At 47.9% G+C, this 23,920-nt stretch overlaps 1 protein-coding gene across 1 annotated transcript in view; it reads right to left on the reverse strand.

Moving 5' to 3' along the window:
* Nucleotides 1-23,920, reverse strand: part of LOC138268631 (nuclear receptor coactivator 5-like) — a 294,146-nt gene that overhangs the window by 71,210 nt on the left and 199,016 nt on the right. Inside the window, exons 11-12 of the mRNA XM_069218473.1 lie at nucleotides 23,379-23,519; nucleotides 22,994-23,167 (exon numbers count right to left, since the gene is read on the reverse strand). Of these exons, the coding sequence (XP_069074574.1) occupies nucleotides 22,994-23,167; nucleotides 23,379-23,519 (315 nt within the window). The remainder of the gene's footprint in view (nucleotides 1-22,993; nucleotides 23,168-23,378; nucleotides 23,520-23,920) is intronic.

Consider the following 23,920-nt stretch of genomic DNA (forward strand, 5'->3'; position numbering starts at 1 on the left):
TTGATCCCACTTGGAGACTAGCCATACCAGTGTTACCTGGATGGGAGTTTGGAGTGGAACCTTTCTTGGGACAGGCCTTGTCTCCAGTTTGGTGTCCATGCTGTTTACAGCTATGACACCAGGCCTTTTTGGGATCAAAGTTTTTACCCTTGTACCCATTGTTTTGTGAAGAGGCTCTGGGCCCACCCTCCTGTGCAGGTTTTTGGGGGCCTGTAGAAGACTCTTGACTATTTTTAGTTTTGGTTGTCTCATCACCCTTCCCCTGGGGAGTCTTTGTGACCCCTTTCTTTTGGTCACCCCCTGTTGAAGTCTTGGACACCCTTGTCTTGACCCAATGGTCCGCCTTCTTTCCCAATTCTTGGGGAGAAATTGGTCCTAGGTCTACCAGATGCTGATGCAGTTTATCATTGAAACAATTACTTAACAGGTGTTCTTTCACAAATAAATTGTACAGCCCATCATAATTACTTACACCACTGCCTTGAATCCAACCATCTAGTGTTTTCACTGAGTAGTCAACAAAGTCAACCCAGGTCTGGCTCGAGGATTTTTGAGCCCCCCTGAACCTAATCCTGTACTCCTCAGTGGAGAATCCAAAGCCCTCAATCAGGGTACCCTTCATGAGGTCATAAGATTCTGCATCTTGTCCAGAGAGTGTGAGGAGTCTATCCCTACACTTTCCTGTGAACATTTCCCAAAGGAGGGCACCCCAGTGAGATCTGTTCACTTTTCTGGTTACACAAGCCCTCTCAAAAGCTGTGAACCATTTGGTGATGTCATCACCATCTTCATATTTAGTTACAATCCCTTTAGGGATTTTCAACATGTCAGGAGAATTTCTGACCCTATTTATGTTGCTGCCACCATTGATGGGTCCTAGGCCCATCTCTTGTCTTTCCCTCTCTATGGCTAGGATCTGTCTTTCCAAAGCCAATCTTTTGGCCATCCTGGCTAACTGGATGTCCTCTTCACTGGGGCTATCCTCAGTGATTTCAGAGGTGTTGGTCTCTCCTGTGAGGGAACCAGCATCTCTGACTATTATTTTAGGAGTCAGGGTTTGAGGGACCCTGTTCTCCCTAGATAGGACTGGTAGGGGGGAATTGTCCTCCAAGTCACTATCCTCTTCCTCTGAGTTGCCACCCTCAGAGGGGTTGGCCTTTTCAAACTCTGCCAAAAGCTCCTGGAGCTGTATTTTGGTAGGTTTGGGGCCCATTGTTATTTTCTTTATTTTACAGAGTGACCTTAGCTCCCTCATCTTAAGATGGAGGTAAGGTGTGGTGTCGAGTTCCACCACAGTCACATCTGTGCTAGACATTTTGCTTCTAAAAGTTGGAATACTTTTTAAGAATCTACAACTGGTTCTAGAATCTAATTCAAACTTTTACAAACTTTTAAACTCTAAAAGAAATGCTAAACAGGATCTAACACAAGGCCCTAGCAGGTCTTTTAAGAATTTAGAAAACTTTTCAAATTGCAAAAATCAATTTCTAATGACAATTTTGGAATTTGTCGTGTGATCAGGTATTGGCTGAGTAGTCCAGCAAATGCAAAGTCTTGTACCCCACCGCTGATCCACCAATGTAGGAAGTTGGCTCTGTATGTGCTATTTCAAAGTAAGGAATAGCATGCACAGAGTCCAAGGGTTCCCCTTAGAGGTAAAATAGTGGTAAAAATAGATAATACTAATGCTCTATTTTGTGGTAGTGTGGACGAGCAGTAGGCTTATCCAAGGAGTAGTGTTAAGCATTTGTTGTACATACACATAGACAATAAATGAGGTACACACACTCAGAGACAAATCCAGCCAATAGGTTTTTATATAGAAAAATATCTTTTCTTAGTTTATTTTAAGAACCACAGGTTCAAGTTCTACATGTAATATCTCATTCGAAAGGTATTGCAGGTAAGTACTTTAGGAACTTTAAAGCATAAAAATTGCATGTATACTTTACAAGTTATTGACAAATAGCTGTTTTAAAAGTGGACACTTAGTGCAATTTTTCACAGTTCCTAGGGGAGGTAAGTATTTGTTAGGTTAACCAGGTAAGTAAGACACTTACAGGGCTTAGTTCTTGGTCCAAGGTAGCCCACCGTTGGGGGTTCAGAGCAACCCCAAAGTCACCACACCAGCAGCTCAGGGCCGGTCAGGTGCAGAGTTCAAAGTGGTGCCCAAAACACATAGGCTAGAATGGAGAGAAGGGGGTGCCCCGGTTCCGGTCTGCTTGCAGGTAAGTACCCACGTCTTCGGAGGGCAGACCAGGGGGGTTTTGTAGGGCACCGGGGGGGGACACAAGTCCACACAGAAATTTCACCCTCAGCAGCGCGGGGGCGGCCGGGTGCAGTGTAGGAACAGGCGTCGGGTTCGCAATGTTAGTCTATGAGAGATCTCGGGATCTCTTCAGCGCTGCAGGCAGGCAAGGGGGGGGGGTTCCTCGGGGAAACCTCCACTTGGGCAAGGGAGAGGGACTCCTGGGGGTCACTTCTCCAGTGAAAGTCCGGTCCTTCAGGTCCTAGGGGCTGCGGGTGCAGGGTCTCTCCCAGGCGTCGGGACTTTGTATTCAAAGAGTCGCGGTCAGGGGAAGCCTCGGGATTCCCTCTGCAGGCGGCGCTGTGGGGGCTCAGGGGGGACAGGTTTTGGTACTCACAGTATCAGAGTAGTCCTGGGGTCCCTCCTGAGGTGTTGGATCTCCACCAGCCGAGTCGGGGTCGCCGGGTGCAGTGTTGCAAGTCTCACGCTTCTTGCGGGGAGCTTGCAGGGTTCTTTCAAGGCTGCTGGAAACAAAGCTGCAGCCTTTCTTGGAGCAGGTCCGCTGTCCTCGGGAGTTTCTTGTCTTTTCGAAGCAGGGGCAGTCCTCAGAGGATGTCGAGGTCACTGGTCCCTTTGGAAGGCGTCGCTGGAGCAGGATCTTTGGAAGGCAGGAGACAGGCCGGTGAGTTTCTGGAGCCAAGGCAGTTGTCGTCTTCTGGTCTTCCTCTGCAGGGGTTTTCAGCTAGGCAGTCCTTCTTGTAGTTGCAGGAATCTAATTTTCTAGGGTTCAGGGTAGCCCTTAAATACTAAATTTAAGGGCGTGTTTAGGTCTGGGGGGTTAGTAGCCAATGGCTACTAGCCCTGAGGGTGGGTACACCCTCTTTGTGCCTCCTCCCAAGGGGAGGGGGTCACATTCCTAACCCTATTGGGGGAATCCTCCATCTGCAAGATGGAGGATTTCTAAAAGTTAGAGTCACCTCAGCTCAGGACACCTTAGGGGCTGTCCTGACTGATCAGTGACTCCTCCTTGTTTTTCTCATTATCTTCTCCGGCCTTGCCGCCAAAAAGTGGGGCCTGGCCGGAGGGGGCGGGCAACTCCACTAGCTGGAGTGTCCTGCTGGGTTGGCACAAAGGAGGTGAGCCTTTGAGGCTCACCGCCAGGTGTGACAATTCCTGCCTGGGGGAGGTGTTAGCATCTCCACCCAGTGCAGGCTTTGTTACTGGCCTCAGAGTGACAAAGGCACTCTCCCCATGGGGCCAGCAACATGTCTCGGTTTGTGGCAGGCTGCTAAAACTAGTCAGCCTACACAGATAGTCGGTTAAGTTTCAGGGGGCACTTCTAAGGTGCCCTCTGTGGTGTATTTTACAATAAAATGTACACTGGCATCAGTGTGCATTTATTGTACTGAGAAGTTTGATACCAAACTTCCCAGTTTTCAGTGTAGCCATTATGGTGCTGTGGAGTTCGTGTTTGACAGACTCCCAGACCATATACTCTTATGGCTACCCTGCACTTTACAATGTCTAAGGTTTTATTTAGACACTGTAGGGGTACCATGCTCATGCACTGGTACCCTCACCTATGGTATAGTGCACCCTGCCTTAGGGCTGTAAGGCCTGCTAGAGGGGTGTCTTACCTATACTGCATAGGCAGTGAGAGGCTGGCATGGCACCCTGAGGGGAGTGCCATGTCGACTTACTCGTTTTGTCCTCACTAGCACACACAAGCTGGTAAGCAGTGTGTCTGTGCTGAGTGAGAGGTCTCCAGGGTGGCATAAGACATGCTGCAGCCCTTAGAGACCTTCCTTGGCACCAGTTACAAGGGACTTATCTGGATGCCAGGGTCTGCCAATTGTGGATACAAAAGTACAGGTTAGGGAAAGAACACTGGTGCTGGGGCCTGGTTAGCAGGCCTCAGCACACTTTCAATTGTAAACATAGCATCAGCAAAGGCAAAAAGTCAGGGGGCAACCATGCCAAGGAGGCATTTCCTTACAATAGAGCATTAGTATTATCTCTTTTTACCACTATTTTACCTCTAAGGGGAACCCTTGGACTCTGTGCATGCTATTCCTTACTTTGAAATAGCACATACAGAGCCAACTTCCTACACATGCCTAGTAGTTTCATTACTAATTTTACCTGGAACCTTTGGTTTGGGTGCATGGCCTGTATTACGTTTAGGAATGGCTGTACCCTTTGTGGACTTGGAGTGGCAATCCCTTTTTTTGTGTTGATTGTTGCTCCTAAGTACTGTTGTATTTGACACGGCTGTAGGTGTGATTTGTTGTAGTTGAGTGAGAACCCTAGCTTTTGAAGGGTTTCTATTACATACTTTGTGTGTTGTGAACACCATTCTTGCATATTGGTTTTGATTTACCAATCGTCTAGGTACGGGAACATGTATTTGCTGCCTTCTGATATGGGCTGCCACTACAGCAAGACATTTTGTAAAAACTCTTGGCACTGTTGTTATTCCGAATGGCAACACTTTGAACTGGTAATGTACTCCTTGGATTACAAACCTTAAGTACTTTCTGTGGGAAGGATGTATGGGTATATGGAAATACGCATCCTTGAGGTCTAGTGTTGTCATGTAGTCTTGTTTGAGCAATGGGATCACGTCTTCCAGTGTCACCATGTGAAAGCGATCTGATTTGATGTAAATGTTTAATGTTCTGAGATCCAGGATGGGTCTTATAGTTTTGTCTTTTTTGGGTATGAGAAAGTACAGGGAGTAAACCCCCGTTCCTTTCTGATGAATTGGTACTAGTTCTATTGCATCTTTTTGCAATAACGCTTGGACCTCCAGTTGTAATAGATCCATGTGTTGTTTGGACATGTGTGTTTTCGGTAGGACATTTGGAGGGAATTGTAGGAATTCTATGCAATAACCATGTTGGGTAATGGCTAGGACCCACGTGTCTTATTTCTTCCCAGTTTTTGTAAAAATTGGTTAGTCTCCCCCCCACTGGTGGTGTGTTGGGGATTTGTGACACTGAAGTCACTGTTTATTTTGCGTTGTCTTGGGACTTTGGAACTTCCCTCTAGTTTTAGGGAACTGTCCCCCTCTGTATTGTCCCCGAAAACTTCCCCTCTGATACTGGCTCTGGTACGCGGGCCTTGTTTGTGAGGTTGAGGGTTCTGTGCTCTGTCCTCGAAACCCCCCTCTAAACTGTGTTTTCCGAAATGTGCCTCTGCTCTGTGGGGAGTAGAGTGCGCCCATGGCTTTGGCCGTATCCGTGTCCTTTTTAAGTTTCTCAATAGCAGTGTCCATATCCGGCCCAAACAACTGCTGTCCGTTAAAAGGCATATTCAGCACCGCTTGTTAAATTTCCGGCTTGAATCCTGAGGTGCGTAGCCATGTGTGTCTCCGTATGGTGACTGCTGTATTTACAGTCCTTGCAGCTGTGTCTGCTGCATCCATTGCCGACCGTATCTGGTTGTTAGAGATACTTTGGCCTTCTTCCACCACTTGTTGTGCCCTCTTTTGGAACTCTTTGGGTAGATGTTCTATGAAATGTTGCATTTCGTCCCAATGAGCTTTATCATATCTAGCCAGCAAGGCCTGTGAATTTGCTATGCGCCATTGGTTGGCTGCTTGTGGCGAGACCCCTTTTCCCCGCTGCGTCAAACTTGCGACTTTCCTTGTCGGGTGGTGGTGCATCTCCCGAGGTGTGTGAGTTCGCCCTTTTGCGAGCTGCCCCTACTACCACTGAGTCCGGTGTCAATTGCTGCGTGGTGTACACAGGGTCTGTTGGTGGAGGTTTGTACTTTTTCTCCACCCTTGGAGTGATGGCCCTGCCTTTCACAGGCTCTTGAAACACTTGCTTTGAGTGTTTCAGCATTCCCAGTAACATAGGGAAACTCTGGTACTGGCTATGTGTGGACGACAGAGTATTAAACAAAAAGTCATCTTCAATTGGTTCTGCGTGCAGGGTGACATTGTGAAACGCGGCTGTTCTTGACACCACCTGTGTGTAGGCAGTAGTGTCCTCAGGTGGTGATGGTCTCGCTGGATAACAGTCGGGACTGTTATCTGATACTGGTGCATCATAAAGATCCCATGCATCAGGATCATCTTGACTCATTCCTGTATGAGTTGGCGACTGCATCATTGGTAGAGTGGCTACCGGTGATGGTTCTGGTGATGGTGGCGGAGTTATTTGTTTTGCCACCTTTGCTTGTGGCTGTTTGTCTTTCTCTTGAAAAGCAAGTTTCCTTTTCAATCGGATTGGAGGGAGAGTTCTTATTCTCCCTGTCTCCTTTTGAATGTGGAGCCTTCTTTGCGTGTAATCTGGCTCTCCAGCTTCTAGTTCCTGCCCAAATTTGTGTCCCTGCAATTGTGAGGACAGTCCCTGCTCCTCAGTGTAAGAACTTGATTTCGGCTCCGAAGCCGGATGTTTCGGTATTGAAACTTTTTCAACCATCTTTTTCGGTTCCGAAGACACTTTTTTGGCTTTCGGTGTTCCGATATCTCGGTGCCGGTTTCTCGATGTTGAGATTGCTCTGACCCGGTGTCGAGCCTGTTATATGCCGGTATCTCGACCGGAGTCTGATGACTTCGACACGTGCGTGCCCTTTTTCGGTGCCGATGGCCAGTCACCGAATTTTCGGGTTAAGCCATGGCCTGCTGGCGGTGGTGTCCCCTGGGCTTTTATGTATTTTCCGTGAGTTTTGGCCAAGGGTGTTTTACTCACGGTTTTCGGCGCCTGTTCGGTTTCGGCCTCGTCCGGGTCCGAATCCGCGATGGAGAAGGTTTCTTATTCCTCCAAGTGTTGGTGTCCTGCCGGCGCCATTTGAAGTCTTCTTGCTCTCCGGTCTCTTAGCGTTTTCCTCGACCGAAACGCTCGACAGGCCTCACAGGTATCCTCTTTGTGTTCGGGAGACAAACACTAATTACAGACCAGATGCTGATCTGTGTAAGGATACTTGTTGTGGCATTCGGGTCAGAAGCGGAATGGGGTCCGTTCCATTAGCCTTGAAGACCCACAAGGTCGGGCCGACCAGGCCCCGCCGGGGAAACGAAAACCCCGAAGGGCCACCGGAGCTCTTCAAAATTCAGTGTCGATCTGTTTTAACTAACCCGATACCGAACGCAAACAATACCGTCAAATTTTCTGAGATTTAACTAACTTCCCGAACCGAAACACGGAGCGAAGAGGAACACGTCCGAACCTGATGGTGGAAAGAAAACAATCTAAGATGGAGTCGACGCCCATGCGCAATGGAGCCAAAAGGGGTGGAGTCCCTAGATCTCGTGACTCGAAAAGACTTCTTTGAAGAAAAACAACTTGTAATACTCCGAGCCCAACACTAGATGGCGGGATGTGCACAGCATGTGTATCTGCAGCTACACATGCCATCGAACATGAACATACATACATATATACATACACACAAATACACACACATACTACATACATAAAATCAGATATATAAACAATGGCAACAGTATATACATATCAATAATATACAGATACACACCCAAGGAAATCTTGATAAGACCATCCAGGCAACGGGGAGGCGGGTGGGACCGTGAGGAATCCACAGGTAGCTAGTGTATCCACCAGAAAAGGCGTTACTGAAGATAAGTAACTTGTTCTTCTGATGGATACAACTACCTGTGGATTCCTCACATAATGAATAGAGTCCCAAAGCAGTACCGCACTCTGAGCTGAGTGCCTGAATGGTCAAACCAAGAAATCCTGCAGCACGGACCGTGCAAAATGGCCATCCCTCCTGACTTCAGAATCCAAACAATAATGCTTAGCAAAAGTGTGGAGGGATGCCCAAGTTGCAGCCTTACAGATGTCACCACAGGAACACCTCTAGCCAAGGCTGAAGAAGCTGACTTAGCTCTGGTGGAATGGGCTCTTATCCCAACAGGAGGTTCCTTCTTTGCCAGAGAACACCACAATTTGATGCAAAGAGTGACTGTAGGAAGTTGGCTCTGTATGCACTATTTCAAAGTAAGGAATAGTATGCACAGAGTCCAAGGGTTCCCCTTAGAGGTAAGATAGTGGCAAAAAGAGATAATACTAATGCTCTATTTTGTGGTAGGGTGGTCGAGCAGTAGGCTTATCAAAGGAGTAGTGCTAAGCATTTGTTGTACATACACACAGGCAATAAATGAGGAACACACAGAAACAATTCCAGGCCAATAGGTTTTTGTTATAGAAAAATATATTTTCTTGGAGTCGACGCCCATGCGCAATGGAGCCAAAAGGAGGAGTCACTCGGTCCCGTGACTCGAAAGACTTCTTCGATGAAAAACAACTTGTAACACTCCGGCCCAACACCAGATGGCGAGCTATGCAAAACATGCGTATCTACAGCGACAAATGCCATCGAACTGTTAGTTTTTGCAGGTAAGTAAACCACCTACGGGGTTCAGTTTGGGGTCCAAAGTAGCCCACCGTTGGAGGTTCAGAGCAACCCCAAAGTTACCACACCAGCAGCTCAGGGCCGGTCAGGTGCAGAGTTCAAAGTGGTGCCCAAAACACATAGGCTTCAATGGACAAGGGGGTGCCCCGGTTCCAGTCTGCCAGCAGGTAAGTACCCGCGTCTTCGGGGGGCAGACCAGGGGGGTTTTGTAGGGTACCGGGGGGGGGGGGGGGTGACACAAGTCCACACAAAGTACACCCTCAGCAGCGCGGGGGCGGCCGGGTGCAGTGTGCAAACAAGCGTCGGGTTTCCAGTAGATTTCAATGGGAGACCAAGGGGTCTCTTCAGCGGTGCAGGCAGGCAAGGGGGGGGGGGGGGCTCCTCGGGGAAGCCACCACCTGGGCAAGGGAGAGGGCCTCCTGGGGGTCACTCCTGCACTGGAGTTCCGATCCTTCAGGTGCTGGGGGCTGCGGGTGCAGGGTCTTTTCCAGCCATCGGGATTTTAGAGTCAGGCAGTCGCGGTCAGGGGGAGCCTCGGGATTCCCTCTGCAGGCGTCGCTGTGGGGGATCAGGGGGGACAACTTTGGTTACTCACGATCTCCGAGTCGCCGGAGGGTCCTCCCTGAGGTGTTGGTTCTCCACCAGTCGAGTCGGGGTCGCCGGGTGCAGTGTTGCAAGTCTCACGCTTCTTGCGGGGATTGCAGTGGTCTTTAAATCTGCTCCTCTGGATACAAAGTTGCAGTCTTTGTTGAACAGAGCCGCTGTTCTCGGGAGTTTCTTGGTCTCTTGGAAGCAGGGCAGTCCCCTGAGGATTCAGAGGTCGCTGGTCCCAGGGAAAGCGTCGCTGGAGCAGTTTTCTTTTGAAGGCAGGAGACAGGTCGGTAGGACTGGGGCTAAAGCAGTTGGTGTCTTCTTTCTTCTTCTGCAGCGGTTTTTCAGCTCAGCAGTCCTCTTCTTCAGTAAGTTGCAGGAATCTAAATTCTTAGGTTCAGGAGAGCCCTTAAATACTAAATTTAAGGGTGTGTTTAGGTCTGGGGGTTAGTAGCCAATGGCTACTAGCCCTGAGGGTGGGTACACCCTCTTTGTGCCTCCTCCCAAGGGGAGGGGGTCACAATCCTATCCCTATTGGGGGAATCCTCCATCTGCAAGATGGAGGATTTCTAAAAGTTCGAGTCACTTCAGCTCAGGACACCTTAGGGGCTGTCCTGACTGGCCAGTGACGACTCCTTGTTATTCTCATTATTTCCTCCGGCCTTGCCGCCAAAAGTGGGGCCCTGACCGGAGGGGGCGGGCAACTCCACTAGCTGGAGTGCCCTGCAGTGCTGGAACAAAGGGGGTGAGCCTTTGAGGCTCACCGCCAGGTGTTACAGCTCCTGCCTGGGGGAGGTGTTAGCATCTCCACCCAGTGCAGGCTTTGTTACTGGCCTCAGAGTGACAAAGGCACTCTCCCCATGGGGCCAGCAACATGTCTCGGTTTGTGGCAGGCTGCTAAAACTAGTCAGCCTACACAGATAGTCGGTTAAGTTTCAGGGGGCACCTCTAAGGTGCCCTCTGTGGTGTATTTTACAATAAAATGTACACTGGCATCAGTGTGCATTTATTGTGCTGAGAAGTTTGATACCAAACTTCCCAGTTTTCAGTGTAGCCATTATGGTGCTGTGGAGTCCGTGTTTGACAGACTCCCAGACCATATATTCTTATGGCTACCCTGCACTTACAATGTCTAAGGTTTTGCTTAGACACTGTAGGGGCACAGTGCTCATGCACTGGTGCCCTCACCTATGGTATAGTGCACCCTGCCTTAGGGCTGTAAGGCCTGCTAGAGGTGTGACTTATCTATACTGCATAGGCAGTGTGAGGTTGGCATGGCACCCTGAGGGGAGTGCCATGTCGACTTACTCGTTTTGTTCTCACCAGCACACACAAGCTGGCAAGCAGTGTGTCTGTGCTGAGTGAGGGGTCCCCAGGGTGGCATAAGATATGCTGCAGCCCTTAGAGACCTTCCCTGGCATCAGGGCCCTTCGTACCAGGGGTACCAGTTACAAGGGACTTACCTGGATGCCAGGGTGTGCCAATTGTGTAAAACAAAAATACAGGTTAGGGAAAGAACACTGGTCTGGTTAGCAGGCCTCAGCACACTTTCAAATCAAAACATAGCATCAGCAAAGGCAAAAAGTCAGTGGGTAACCATGCCAAGGAGGCATTTCCTTACAATGACCCACCTGGATATTGCTCTCGAGAGGCAAACCGGTCTATCTGTGGATACCCCCCACACCTGGAAGATGTAAAGGACCAGGTCTGGATGAAGACGCCACTCGTGATCGGTCGAGATGAGCCGATAGACTGTCCGCACGTACATTCAAAACCCCGGCCAAATGGTTTGCCACTAAGCAAATCAGACAGTCCTGTGCCCAGGACCAGAGTCGCAGAGTTTCTCTGCAGAGAAGGTACGACCCTACTCCTCCCTGTTTATATACCACATTGCGGTAGTGTTGTCAGTCAGGACCTGGACAGATGGACCACGAAGGGAAGGGAGGAAGGCCTTGAGAGCCAGATGTACTGCCCACAATTCCAGATTGATGTGAAACATCTGTTCCACAGGAGACAAATGACCTTTGATCTCCAGGTCCCCCAGATGAGCTCCCCACCCTAGGGTGGAAGCATCCGTTATCACAGTGGTCACTAGAAGTGGCAGCGAGAAAGGTCTTCCTTGGGAAAGGTGGCCGTTCGGAGCCCACCATCGTAGATCGGCTGCAGTGTCTCTTGAGACCTTTATCGACTCCTCGAGATTCCCTCTGTGTTGAAACCACTGCCTGCAGAGGCACCACTGAAGAGCCCTCATGTGCCAGTGTGCATGAGTGACCAACAGAATGCAAGAAGCGAACAGACCGAGCAGACGAAGGACCTTGAGGACTGGAACGACCGCTCCATTCTGAAACATTGGAATCAACACCTGAATGTCCTGAATCCACTGAGGCGGAGAAAAGGCCTGACTCAATGTTGTGTCCAGTACTGCCCCTATGAACAGGAGGCGTTGAGGGCTCTAGGTGAGATTTGGGCACGTTCACAGAAAAGCCCAGATCGAACAACAGGGTTGTCATCTGCAGATGGTGCAGCACGAGCTCCGGAGACTTGGCTTTGATCAACCAATCGTCCAGGTAAGGTAAGGTAATATTGCTATCCCCCTCCTTCTGAGTTCTGCGGCAACCACCGCCATCACCTTTGTGAAGACTCGAGATACTGAAGTAAGACCAAACGGAAGGACCGCAAACTGATAGTGTTGCGATCCCACCACAAACCAGAGATACTTCCTGTGCGACTTGAGTATAGGGATATGAAAATAAGCATCCTGCAAGTCGACAGACACCATCCAATTGCCTTTGTTAAACGCCAGCACCTCCCACAGGCCAGAAAGGCATGAAGGGCGTTGGTCTGCACGGAGCCAGAACCACCAAGTCAAATGCCATAGAACCTGAAGGTCCAGCAGATCCACCGCCCGGGGCCATGTTGGCAAAGATATTAAACGTTGCATTTAAAAATGCAGCTGGATCCGTACCTGGCGCCGGGAACGCCCGGTACTCCTGCGGCGCCAGTGCTTGAAGTGGAACCGGCGTCAGCTCTGGCACCTCCGATTGCGCGGGTGAGAATGCCGGACTCTGATGAGGTTCGACCTCATAAACAGATGGCGACGGAGAAGCAGGAGGTGTCGACGGTTGAGGTGTCAGTTGGGCTAACTTGCCAACTCGTACGGCACCGAGCCGACGGCGACCTCGAGCAGGACCGGTCCTTACTCGACAGACGACGCCTCTTATGAGACTTCGAAGATCTTCGATGATGATTCTCCTTCTTCAACTCTGCCAAGAATAACTTAGCTTCCCGCTTTGGGGCTTACCCGTTGACATGAACCGCATTCCTCGACATGATCAGAACTGACACCACAAGCAATCATTATGTGGATCCGTAACAGTCATACGGCCACCACACTCCCTACAGGGTTTAAAACCAGATTTTCATGGCCGAGACATTTTTAACATAGTATCACTACACAGAGACACAGTTGCTCCCTGGAGCTTCGAAGAAATAACCCTTACTCGAAGGCACAGAAAAAAGGGAACTGACGTCAGCACACCGGCGAGGACCTCTTATTGCCTGGATGACGTCAGACGGCGTCGCGTGGGAGTCAGGCAATTGTGATGTCCTCGTCAACGTGCAGAGCTAGAAGAAAATTTCTGCTGGATGCTGGCGCATGGGGAAAATTCATAATGTAAGGAATCCACAGGTAGTTGCATCCATCAGAACTTTTTTATAGTTTTTACTGTAGCACTACTACATCCATGAGAATTTATGGCTCTTTAAAAAACGGTGAACTGTCAAGGGCAGTTTGGAATTGTTTACCAAGAAGGGAAAGTGTGTGTTTATATCATATGGCGTATTTGCATCAGTAGGTATTGCTCATGATTAAGGACGTTGGCAAGGGATTATTAGCGAGTCCTCACACTACAATAGAACGTTAAACGACAGGACAGTATATAGTAAGTGTTTTTTCACTGCACCCTTATTTGAAAAAAACGTTCTCCCTCTTTCGCAATCCAAATTATGCTGGCCGTCTGTGCAATTTGTCTTACGGTAAAAGAGTTGATTTCTGAAGTTTCTGAACAGAGACCAGTGTTTGACACAGTCTGGTAATTGTGGATATGTTTTACATCACGATTAGCACTGAGCTCAAATTTTTATTAGTCAGTCCTTTTTCTGCAGAGAAGCCCAAGCCACACGGAGATGCGTCGACTAGCCCAGGATCACTTTTGGTCAAGAAGAAAATTATCATAAATCAGATCTCCATTTCCAGTCAATACCTGGGCCACTTACAATAGTGATACAATCTGCTGCTTTTTGGTGCCAGCTTTTGTCATTATGCTGTCCTTTGCTCTAAAACTGCCAGTGCATGAAGGTCAGCATCTGAATTCCCAAAGCCAGCTGTCAGTGCATGAGAAGTAGAGAGATGAGAGCCTCCACCAAGCCAAGAGAACTCCGGTGAGAGACATGCCTGCCCCTCTGAGCAGCTTCAGAGCCACTGTGCTAGGACTTATCTTCCAGAGACATTGGGTCATGGCATTGGTCTCTCTTTACAGAGCACAACCAAGGGGCGCTTCACAGAGCTCTGCGTTAGAGGAGCCTCCGATACCAAGGTGGCTTTGGGAGGTGCACAGACCATGCTTGCATTTTTTAAGACTGCCACAGTTTGTGGAGCACTGTGATAATCAGCTACTATACTTGTGGATCTAACTCTGCCTATGCTTTTGTCTCTAGTCACTGATGACAGGTGTACGTTATTAGCCAATTAATAAGTGCTCCTCTACCCTAAAATGGCTGAAAAAGTGAAATCACTGGGACTCAAGCCTGTGACATTCAGGCTATGCATAGATTCCCATCACCCCCCCCCCCCCCCCCCCCAAGGAATGCATTATTCCACTGAGGCATCCTGTCAAATCTCTGGCTATGCTTTCCTTGTTCAGCTTCACTGTCACCGCCGGCTTCCTGAAAATGTGCTTAATTCAAGCTCTTCCCTTGTGCATAATGACACTGCACATTTGCGAGCAAAGTATGGCGTAAACCAAAGGCAAGTGGAGGACGATTTAAGAGAAGAACATCAAGGAGAGGGCAAGTGGGGTGCACACAACTGCTACATGTTAAAGCACTAACTTGTCTTCAAAGCCTTATTACCACCACTTGGAAACACTGTTGTGGTGCAGGAGTGTGACCTCCATATTAAAACAATGTTTTGCCTGAGTGCTTAGCTACTGATAGCAAGCGGCCACGTACGGTGTCAGTTATGCTCTATGTAAGGAAATGGCTCCCTGTTGCAGTTACCCCCCCCCATACACACACACTTTTTGCCTGATACTGATGCTGACTTGACTGATTAAGTGTGCTGGGACCCTGCTAACCAGGCCCCAGCACCAGTATTCTTTCACCTAAAATGTACCATTGTTTCCACAATTGGCACACCCCTGGCACACAGATAAGTCCCTTGTAAAAGGTACCAGTGGTACCAAGGGCCCCGTGACAAGGGAAGGTCCCTAAGGGCTGCAGCATATGTTGTGCCACCCTAAGGGGCCCTTCACGTAACACATGCACACTGCCATTGCAGAATGTGTGTGTTGGTGGGGAGAAAAAGGCAAAGTCGACATGGCATCACCCTCAGGATGCCATGCACACAAAATGCTGCCTGTGGCATAGGTAAGTCACCCCTCTAGCAGGCCTTACAGCCCTAAGGCAGGGTGCACTATACCACAGGTGAGGGCATAGCTGCATGAGCAATATGCCCCTACAGTGTCCAAGTCTATTCTTAGACATTGTAAGTACAGAGTGGCCATATTAAGTATATGGTCTGGGAGTTTGTCAAAAACGAACTCCAGAGCTCCATAATGGCTACACTGAATACTGGGAAGTTTGGTATCAAACTTCTCAGAATAATAAACCTACACTGATGCCAGTGTTGGATTTATTTAAAAAATGCACACAGGGGGCATCTTAGAGATACCCCCAGTATTTTACCCAATTGTTCAGTGCAGGACTGACTGGTCTGTGCCAGCCTGCTGCTGAGACGAGTTTCTGACCCATGTGGTGAGGGCCTTTGTACTCAGAGGACAGAAACAAAAGCCTGGTCTGGGTGGAGGTGCTTCACACCTCCCCCTGCAGGAACTGTAACACCTAGCAGTGAGCCTCAAAGGCTCAGGCTTCGTGTTACAATGCCCCAGGGCACTCCAGCTAGTGGAGATGCCCACCCCATGGACAAAGCCCCCACTTTTGGCAGCAAGTCCAGGGGAGATGAGAAAAACAAGGAGTCACCCACCAGTCAGGACAGCCCCTATGGTGTCCTGAGCTGAGGTGACCCCTGCCTTTAGAAATCCTCCATCTTGATTTTGGAGGATTCCCCCAATAGGAATAGGGATGTGCCCCCCCCCCTCCCCTCAGGGAGGAGGCACAAGGAGGGTGTAGCCACCCTCAAGGACAGTAGCCATTGGCTACTGCCCTCCCAGACCTAAACACACCCCTAAATTCAGTATTTAGGGGCTCCCCAGAACCTAGGAAACTAGATTCCTGCAACCTGAAGACGAAGGACTGCTGACCTGAAGCCCTGCAGAGAAGACGGAGACACCAACTGCTTTGGCCGCAGCCCTACCGGCCTGTCTCCCCACTTCAAGAAAAACTGCAACAGCGACGCGTCCCCCGGGGTCCAGCGACCTCTGAAGCCTCAGAGGACTACCCTGCATCTAAAAGGACCAAGAAACTCTCGAGGACAGCGGCCCTGTTCCACAAAACTGCAACTTTGCAACAAAGAAGCAACTTTTAAAGACCACACATTTCCCGCCGGAAGCGTGAGACTTTCCACTCGGCATCCGACGCCCCTGGCTCGACCTGCGGAAAACTAACTCTACAGGGAGGACTCCCCGGCGACTGAGCCCGTGTGTAGCCAGAGTTGACCCCCTTGAGTCCCCACAGCGACACCGGCAGAGGGAATCCAGAGGCTCCCCCTGACCACGACTGCCTGCTTCAAGGAACCGGACGCCAGGAAAACACTGCACCCGCAGCCCCCAGGACCTGAGGGAACCGAACACCAGTGCAGGAGCGACCCCCAGACGGCCCTCTTCCTAGCCCAGGTGGTGGCTACCCCAAGGTGCCCCCCCCTTTGCCTGCATCGCTGAAGAGACCCCTGGGTCTCCCCACTGAAACCTATTGCAAACCGGACGCCTGCTTGCACTCTGTACACCCTCAGCAGCACAGGGGCAGCCGGGTGCCTTCTGTGCCTGCTTGTTGAGCACCCACAACACAAGCACCATGAAGTGTGAAATCTCAGCACCCGACGGTCACCCTCCTCTTGCAGCAATCAAGGGCAAAGGAAAGGCTGACAAACTTTCTCACTCTGAAAAACAAACTGCAGCCCCACCCCACATGACTGCCATCTACACAATGTCGGAGCTCAGGAAAACGAACCAGCATCTTCTTATTAAATGTAGGAAGTTGGCTCTGTATGTGCTATTTCAAAGTAAGGAATAGCATGCACAGAGTCCAAGGGTTCCCCTTAGAGGTAAAATAGTGGTAAAAATAGATAATACTAATGCTCTATTTTGTGGTAGTGTGGTCGAGCAGTAGGCTTATCCAAGGAGTAGTGTTAAGCATTTGTTGTACATAGACAATAAATGAGGTACACACACTCAGAGACAAATCCAGCCAATAGGTTTTGTTATAGAAAAATATCTTTTCTTAGTTTATTTTAAGAACCACAGGTTCAAATTTAACATGTAATATCTTGTTTGAAGGGTATTGCAGGTAAGTACATTAGGAACTTTGAATCATTTCAATTGCATGTATACTTTTCAAGTTATTCACAAATAGCTATTTCAAAAGTGGACACTTAGTGCAATTTTCACAGTTCCTGGGGGAGGTAAGTTTTTGTTAGTTTTACCAGGTAAGTACGACACTTACAGGGTTCAGTTCTTGGTCCAAGGTAGCCCACCGTTGGGGGTTCAGAGCAACCCCAAAGTCACCACAGCAGCAGCTCAGGGCCGGTCAGGTGCAGAGTTCAAAGTGGTGCCCAAAACACATAGGCTAGAATGGAGAGAAGGGGGTGCCCCGGTTCCGGTCTGCTTGCAGGTAAGTACCCGCGTCTTCGGAGGGCAGACCAGGGGGGTTTTGTAGGGCACCGGGGGGGACACAAGCCCACACAGAAATTTCACCCTCAGCGGCGCGGGGGCGGCCGGGTGCAGTGTTAGAACAAGCGTCAGGTTCGCAATGTAAGTCAATGAGAGATCAAGGGATCTCTTCAGCGCTGCAGGCAGGCAAGGGGGGGCTTCCTCGGGGAAACCTCCACTTGGGCAAGGGAGAGGGACTCCTGGGGGTCACTTCTGCAGTGAAAGTCCGGTCCTTCAGGTCCTGGGGGCTGCGGGTGCAGGGTCTTTTCCAGGCGTCGGGACTTAGGTTTCAGAGAGTCGCGGTCAGGGGGAAGCCTCGGGATTCCCTCTGCAGGCGGCGCTGTGGGGGCTCAGGGGGGACAGGTTTTGGTACTCACAGTCGTAGAGTAGTCCGGGGGTCCTCCCTGAGGTGTTGGTTCTCCACCAGCCGAGTCGGGGTCGCCGGGTGCAGTGTTGCAAGTCTCACGCTTCTTGCGGGGAGTTGCAGGGTTCTTTAAAGCTGCTTCTTGAAACAAAGTTGCAGTCTTTTTGGAGCAGGTCCGCTGTCCTCGGGAGTTTCTTGTCGTCGTCGAAGCAGGGCAGTCCTCAGAGGATTCAGAGGTCGCTGGTCCCTTTGGAAGGCGTCGCTGGAGCAGAGTTCTTTGGAAGGCAGGAGACAGGCCGGTGAGTTTCTGGAGCCAAGGCAGTTGTTGTCTTCTGGTCTTCCTCTGCAGGGGTTTTCAGCTAGGCAGTCCTTCTTCTTGTTGTTGCAGGAATCTAATTTTCTAGGGTTCAGGGTAGCCCTTAAATACTAAATTTAAGGGCGTGTTTAGGTCTGGGGGGTTAGTAGCCAATGGCTACTAGCCCTGAGGGTGGGTACACCCTCTTTGTGCCTCCTCCCAAAGGGAGGGGGTCACATCCCTAATCCTATTGGGGGAATCCTCCATCTGCAAGATGGAGGATTTCTAAAAGTTAGAGTCACCTCAGCTCAGGACACCTTAGGGGCTGTCCTGACTGGCCAGTGACTCCTCCTTGTTGCTTTCTTTGTTCCCTCCAGCCTTGCCGCCAAAAGTGGGGGCCGTGGCCGGCGGGGGCGGGCAACTCCACTAAGCTGGAGTGCCCTGCTGGGCTGTGACAAAGGGGTGAGCCTTTGAGGCTCACCGCCAGGTGTTACAGCTCCTGCCTGGGGGAGGTGTTAGCATCTCCACCCAGTGCAGGCTTTGTTACTGGCCTCAGAGTGACAAAGGCACTCTCCCCATGGGGCCAGCAACATGTCTCTGGTGTGGCAGGCTGCTGGAACTAGTCAGCCTACACAGACAGTCGGTTAAGTTTCAGGGGGCACCTCTAAGGTGCCCTCTGGGGTGTATTTTGCAATAAAATGTACACTGGCATCAGTGTGCATTTATTGTGCTGAGAAGTTTGATACCAAACTTCCCAGTTTTCAGTGTAGCCATTATGGTGCTGTGGAGTTCGTGTTTGACAAACTCCCAGACCATATACTCTTATGGCTACCCTGCACTTACAATGTCTAAGGTTTTGTTTAGACACTGTAGGGGTACCATGCTCATGCACTGGTACCCTCACCTATGGTATAGTGCACCCTGCCTTAGGGCTGTAAGGCCTGCTAGAGGGGTGACTGACCTATACTTGCATAGGCAGTGAGAGGCTGGCATGGCACCCTGAGGGGAGTGCCATGTCGACTTACTCGTTTTGTTCTCACTAGCACACACAAGCTGGCAAGCAGTGTGTCTGTGCTGAGTGAGAGGTCTCCAGGGTGGCATAAGACATGCTGCAGCCCTTAGAGACCCTCCTTGGCATCAGGGCCCTTGGTACTAGAAGTACCAGTTAGAAGGGACTTATCTGGATGCCAGGGTCTGCCAATTGTGGATACAAAAGTACAGGTTAGGGAAAGAACACTGGTGCTGGGGCCTGGTTAGCAGGCCTCAGCACACTTTCAATTGTAAACATAGCATCAGCAAAGGCAAAAAGTCAGGGGGCAACCATGCCAAGGAGGCATTTCCTTACATTAAACAAAAAAAAACCTCATGGAATTTTGAAAGGTTGCCCCAGTTTCTCCCTCCTCACTTCAGTGTCTGGGTCTCCGTCCCACAGCTACAGGAATGCAAGCAAAACACTTACACTATCTGAAGATATTGTCAGCACCGTCTGTGCCACGCTAAACCAGGGCATTCATGTGGATTCCACCTTTCTTTGGCAATTAATACCATAAGACAAACTTAAAGGGCACACAAAAGAAGACATCTGTAGGAAAGTGTCTTTTTGACATGGGCACCTCCCCCCCCCCCCCCAATCTTTTAGCCTGGTATTCCATTAAATTGACAGAATGTGCACTGGGTTCCCTGCTAACCAGGTCCCTAATGCCAGATCTCGTCATCTAAAACTGTGCAATTGTTCACCAGTTTGCAATACCTGTAAGTCTTTAATAACTTGTACCCCTGGTACCTAGGGCATTGATATCAAAGAGGGTCCCCAAGGGCTGCAGCATGTATTGTGCCACCCCCAATGACCCTCCACCTAGCACATGCAGACTGGTGCAGCTAAAACTGATAACATGACATGGCACACAGCCCCTAAACACTGCATGCAATATATAAGTAACTCACCCATACAGCAGGCCTTACAGCCCTAAGGCAGGGTGCCATACATTGCATGTGAGGACAGCTGCAGGAGAAGATATGCCCCTGTTAGGTCTTTGTCGATTCTTAGACATAGTGAGTGAACAGGGAACCATTTTCAGTACATGTGCCAGACACTGGTCTCTGTGTTTCCCAGCTACATGATGGCTTCATTGAAACTAGGGATGTTTGGTATCAAACATCACATATTAATAAACCCTCACTGATGCCAGTGGTATATTTACTAATACATGCACCCAGAGGGCACCTTAGAGGAACCTCCGGAATAACCTACCAACTACCCGTTTTGGGAATGACGAGTTTTAGCCAGCCTGCGACCTCCCGACAAAAGTCAGTCTTCCTAGGCTGAGAGCTCCAGGTAAGCTTAAGAGGCATCACAAATTATCTGACTTTCAGGAAATACCTTAAGACCTGGCTATTTTAAAGCTAGTGATGGACTATTTATTCTGCTTCTTCTCAGGTGTGCTGGGAAGTCCTTTCAAGGGCAGTCATGTGCAATGAAATTGCAATGTCTATATTGTAACATAACATTCTGGGCAATTTCAACTACATTTTTGCCATTAGAGCAGGTTTACTTCCTAAAGCAGGAATGTTTAGGACATTAGGCATCACCATCTTCCTTCTGGCAGATAACTTTTGCTTCGATTCTTTGAGTTTTCCATTACTGTAAGAGTTGTACATATACAAAATACAGTCAAATCACCACGCAAGGTGAATAAACTAAAATGCAAACTCCTAATCCATCTGTAAACCAGGCTCTGAGGACCCACAAAAAATGAGAAATGCAAAAAAAAAAAAAAAAGACCAGACAAGCAGTGAGCAAGTAGGCAACAAATACTAAACAACTTCAAGTGGAAAAAAGAAGAGCAAAAGGTCAAAGGGAGAAAGGAAACCCGCTCTTGTTTGAGAGAAAAAAAAAAAAAAAAAAAACCCACAAGATGCCATTCCGTCCCCAGCACCTTCAAAGTCAGGTCACAATGACCCATCACTAAAGGATGGAAATCAACGATCCACCATTAATGAAAGCAGATAAGAATCAAAGTCTGGGGAACATCCAGAGGAAGGGACCTGGAAACGAAAAATAGGGGGGTCTTGCAAGGAACATGATGCATGGTGAGATACACAGCAGGCACATTAAGTGTATGGGTGTGTTTAGCTCCTCAATCGGGGGGGGGGGGGGGGGGGGGGGGGGGGGGGGGGGATATGTGTTTAAGCGTCCAGAAATGTACCCTAGGGAGAACAAAGATGTCAACAGGAGCAAAAGTTTACTGAAAAGGGAACAGATTTTAGCCTTTGCATATTTTTCATCGGTGAAAAAACGTTTTTATAAGTCCACTATGAGGTCAGTAGTTGGATTCTGGATAGTTCTGATGGTCTGGTAGTCAAGATCTGTATCACTTTTCTCATTGGCTTGTCTATCAAGCATGCTAACAATGACGTCCTGGATGCTGAGTGCATAGAGCTAGAAAGTCAAATATATTTTATGAAAATAATAACCATGAAAGAAGACAAAGTCAATAGTAAACTGATGCTTGCAACCACTCTGAACTCCATTCCACACTGAGTCTCTGAGTGGGAAAACTGCAATGGTCTTGAGTGGGTGATCAACTTGACAATTTTTTTTCCATCCGCTGCCATGACTTTAAAGAAGGAAGTTAGGTGTAACAAGTGAAATTATTGCACACTGCTATCATGTGCTAGGCAACACTAAGTGAATGTAATCTACCAGAAATATGTAATCACTGCAGACTACTGATCATCGTGCTGTAACTGTATACCAAATGCATAAAGTTGAGAAGAGAAAAACAAAAGAAATATGCTACCTTCCCAAGAACACAAAGGAAGCAGCACATTGATACAATAAGTGAAGTACAATAATCTTTTGAAAAACGATTTCTTAAAGTTGCACTCATAACTTTAAAGTGCAACAACCGCATCTTGAGTCATATTACTTATTTAGGAATATGTGCCAATGTTAATGAACATTTTTGAAAATGTAACTTAATATTTATAAAAAAAAAAATTTTTTAAAACAGCTGTGTTTAAAAATTTTGGTTCAACTGAAGCTTTGTAAACAAATAACTTTCTGGCTTTTTAATTTTAGCAAAATCCCACAGGCGTAGTTATTCATCACACATAAATATCAATTTAAACCCCACTATTTCCTTTAAAGATTCGTTTGGAATAAACTTTTACAAATATGCAGATGGGGCATATTCAAATTAAAACCTACATTTTACTACTGAAGAACACTTCAACTATTGGTAATCGTCAGCTGGCTGGAACAAAGGGAAAGAAGATCAGTTCTAAATCACCGTGGCTACAGTAAGACCCATGGCATCTCATCTGACAACTGTAAAGCTCAATTTCGACTTCAGTAGCGCACCACGCATGTTCTCGACTTTGTCGACAACACTAAGGCTACTTTAGCATAAGAAAGGTCCAAACTACATTTTGCAAACAGCATTTGTGGTACTACTTCAAGACTTACTCAACTGTCCAAAAAAGCTCTTTAGACTTGCGGCCCATCCTCTGCACCATTTAGCCTTCAACAGTTCCAAGTCACATTGTTCTAAAAGTACTGTCTACCACTCGCTATGCAAACCCAATGATGCAATTATTACATTTATGGTCATCCTTTACCCATCTAACCTGAAAACCTAGCTCCAAAAAAATAAATTAAAAAAATTAAAATGTCAGGCCGTTCATTAGTCAGACAACAGCACTTCGGAATAACCTGCAAAGTTACCATAAAAACTCTTATTACTGCCATTTATTTTGCAAATGTCAAATACTGTGAACCTAAACATGTGCTAGTGATTAGTCCTCAGGAACCTTGTATTTGTTATTTTTTAACAAATCTGTCACTAGGAGATTTACTTCTGCAATACGTTAAACAGAACTACATTTTAAACCCAGAACTGTTTATTTGACTTTAGGTTCACTGAAAGGATAAAAACATTAAAGCACATATTTACTATAAGTATAACAAATGAAGAACAGCAAAAAGGTCATACATCTGTACACACCGTAGGTCTTACTGTTCACACTCCACGGGTTAAAAAGCTGGGCTGGCCGGCCAGGATTTTCCTTTCTTGAACCCATCAGTCTCATCAATCCTTTCGATGTGTCTGTTGCCATCAAGAGAGGAAGAGGCACTGGGGGATTTTCAAGTCTACTCTCCATGGCACTCTCCATTCCATCTGAACGATGAAAACACAAATATTAAAAAAAAATAAGACTGGCAATTTACATCAAGAGATACTTTGCTTCATTTTTCCAAAGATCAATTGCAACATTAATTTATTTCAATAAAAATACAGAAATGTGGAGAGGACATTTGCAAACAAATACATTTTAGTTTTCCACTAGAAACACATCTAACTACAAAAAACACATGAACTCTAGACTCACCAGGAGTTGGTAGAAGTCCAGATTTTTCCCCAAGGAAAGCCCGTTTTGCTGGTTGATGGGGGGCAAATCCCAGAAGGCCAGGTCTTTTAGCAGGGGCAGCTGCCAGAAGAGGTGGTGGTTTACCTTTTGGACCAGCTATCCCTTTGTGTAAAACAAGTAAAACTAGTCATTTGTCCTACATATTAAATTCAAGGCCAACAAATTCACATAAGACTGCATTAAAATGTAACTAACAGCATATGCAAGAAAATTCATGGATGCTACACTATTACACCTAAAATAGGTATAATTAACATGAACAGAAATGTCAAAAAGAGGTTTGTAATATCACAAAATCTAAGAATAGCCTAAGTGAGTCGATAGTCAGTTCGGACGTTCATTACAGTAATTACTTAAATAGTCACTATACCCATGAGCACATCGTTAAAAAAAGACACATTGCAAGGACCAGAGAATTATTTAAACTATATCGACTTAGAGACTATGCATCTCAATCAGCAATTGCTGAGGCTCCCTGAGAAAAATGCAAATTGTAATAGAGA

This window comes from Pleurodeles waltl, chromosome 12, assembly GCF_031143425.1.
Source record: "Pleurodeles waltl isolate 20211129_DDA chromosome 12, aPleWal1.hap1.20221129, whole genome shotgun sequence".
NCBI lineage: Eukaryota > Metazoa > Chordata > Amphibia > Caudata > Salamandridae > Pleurodeles > Pleurodeles waltl.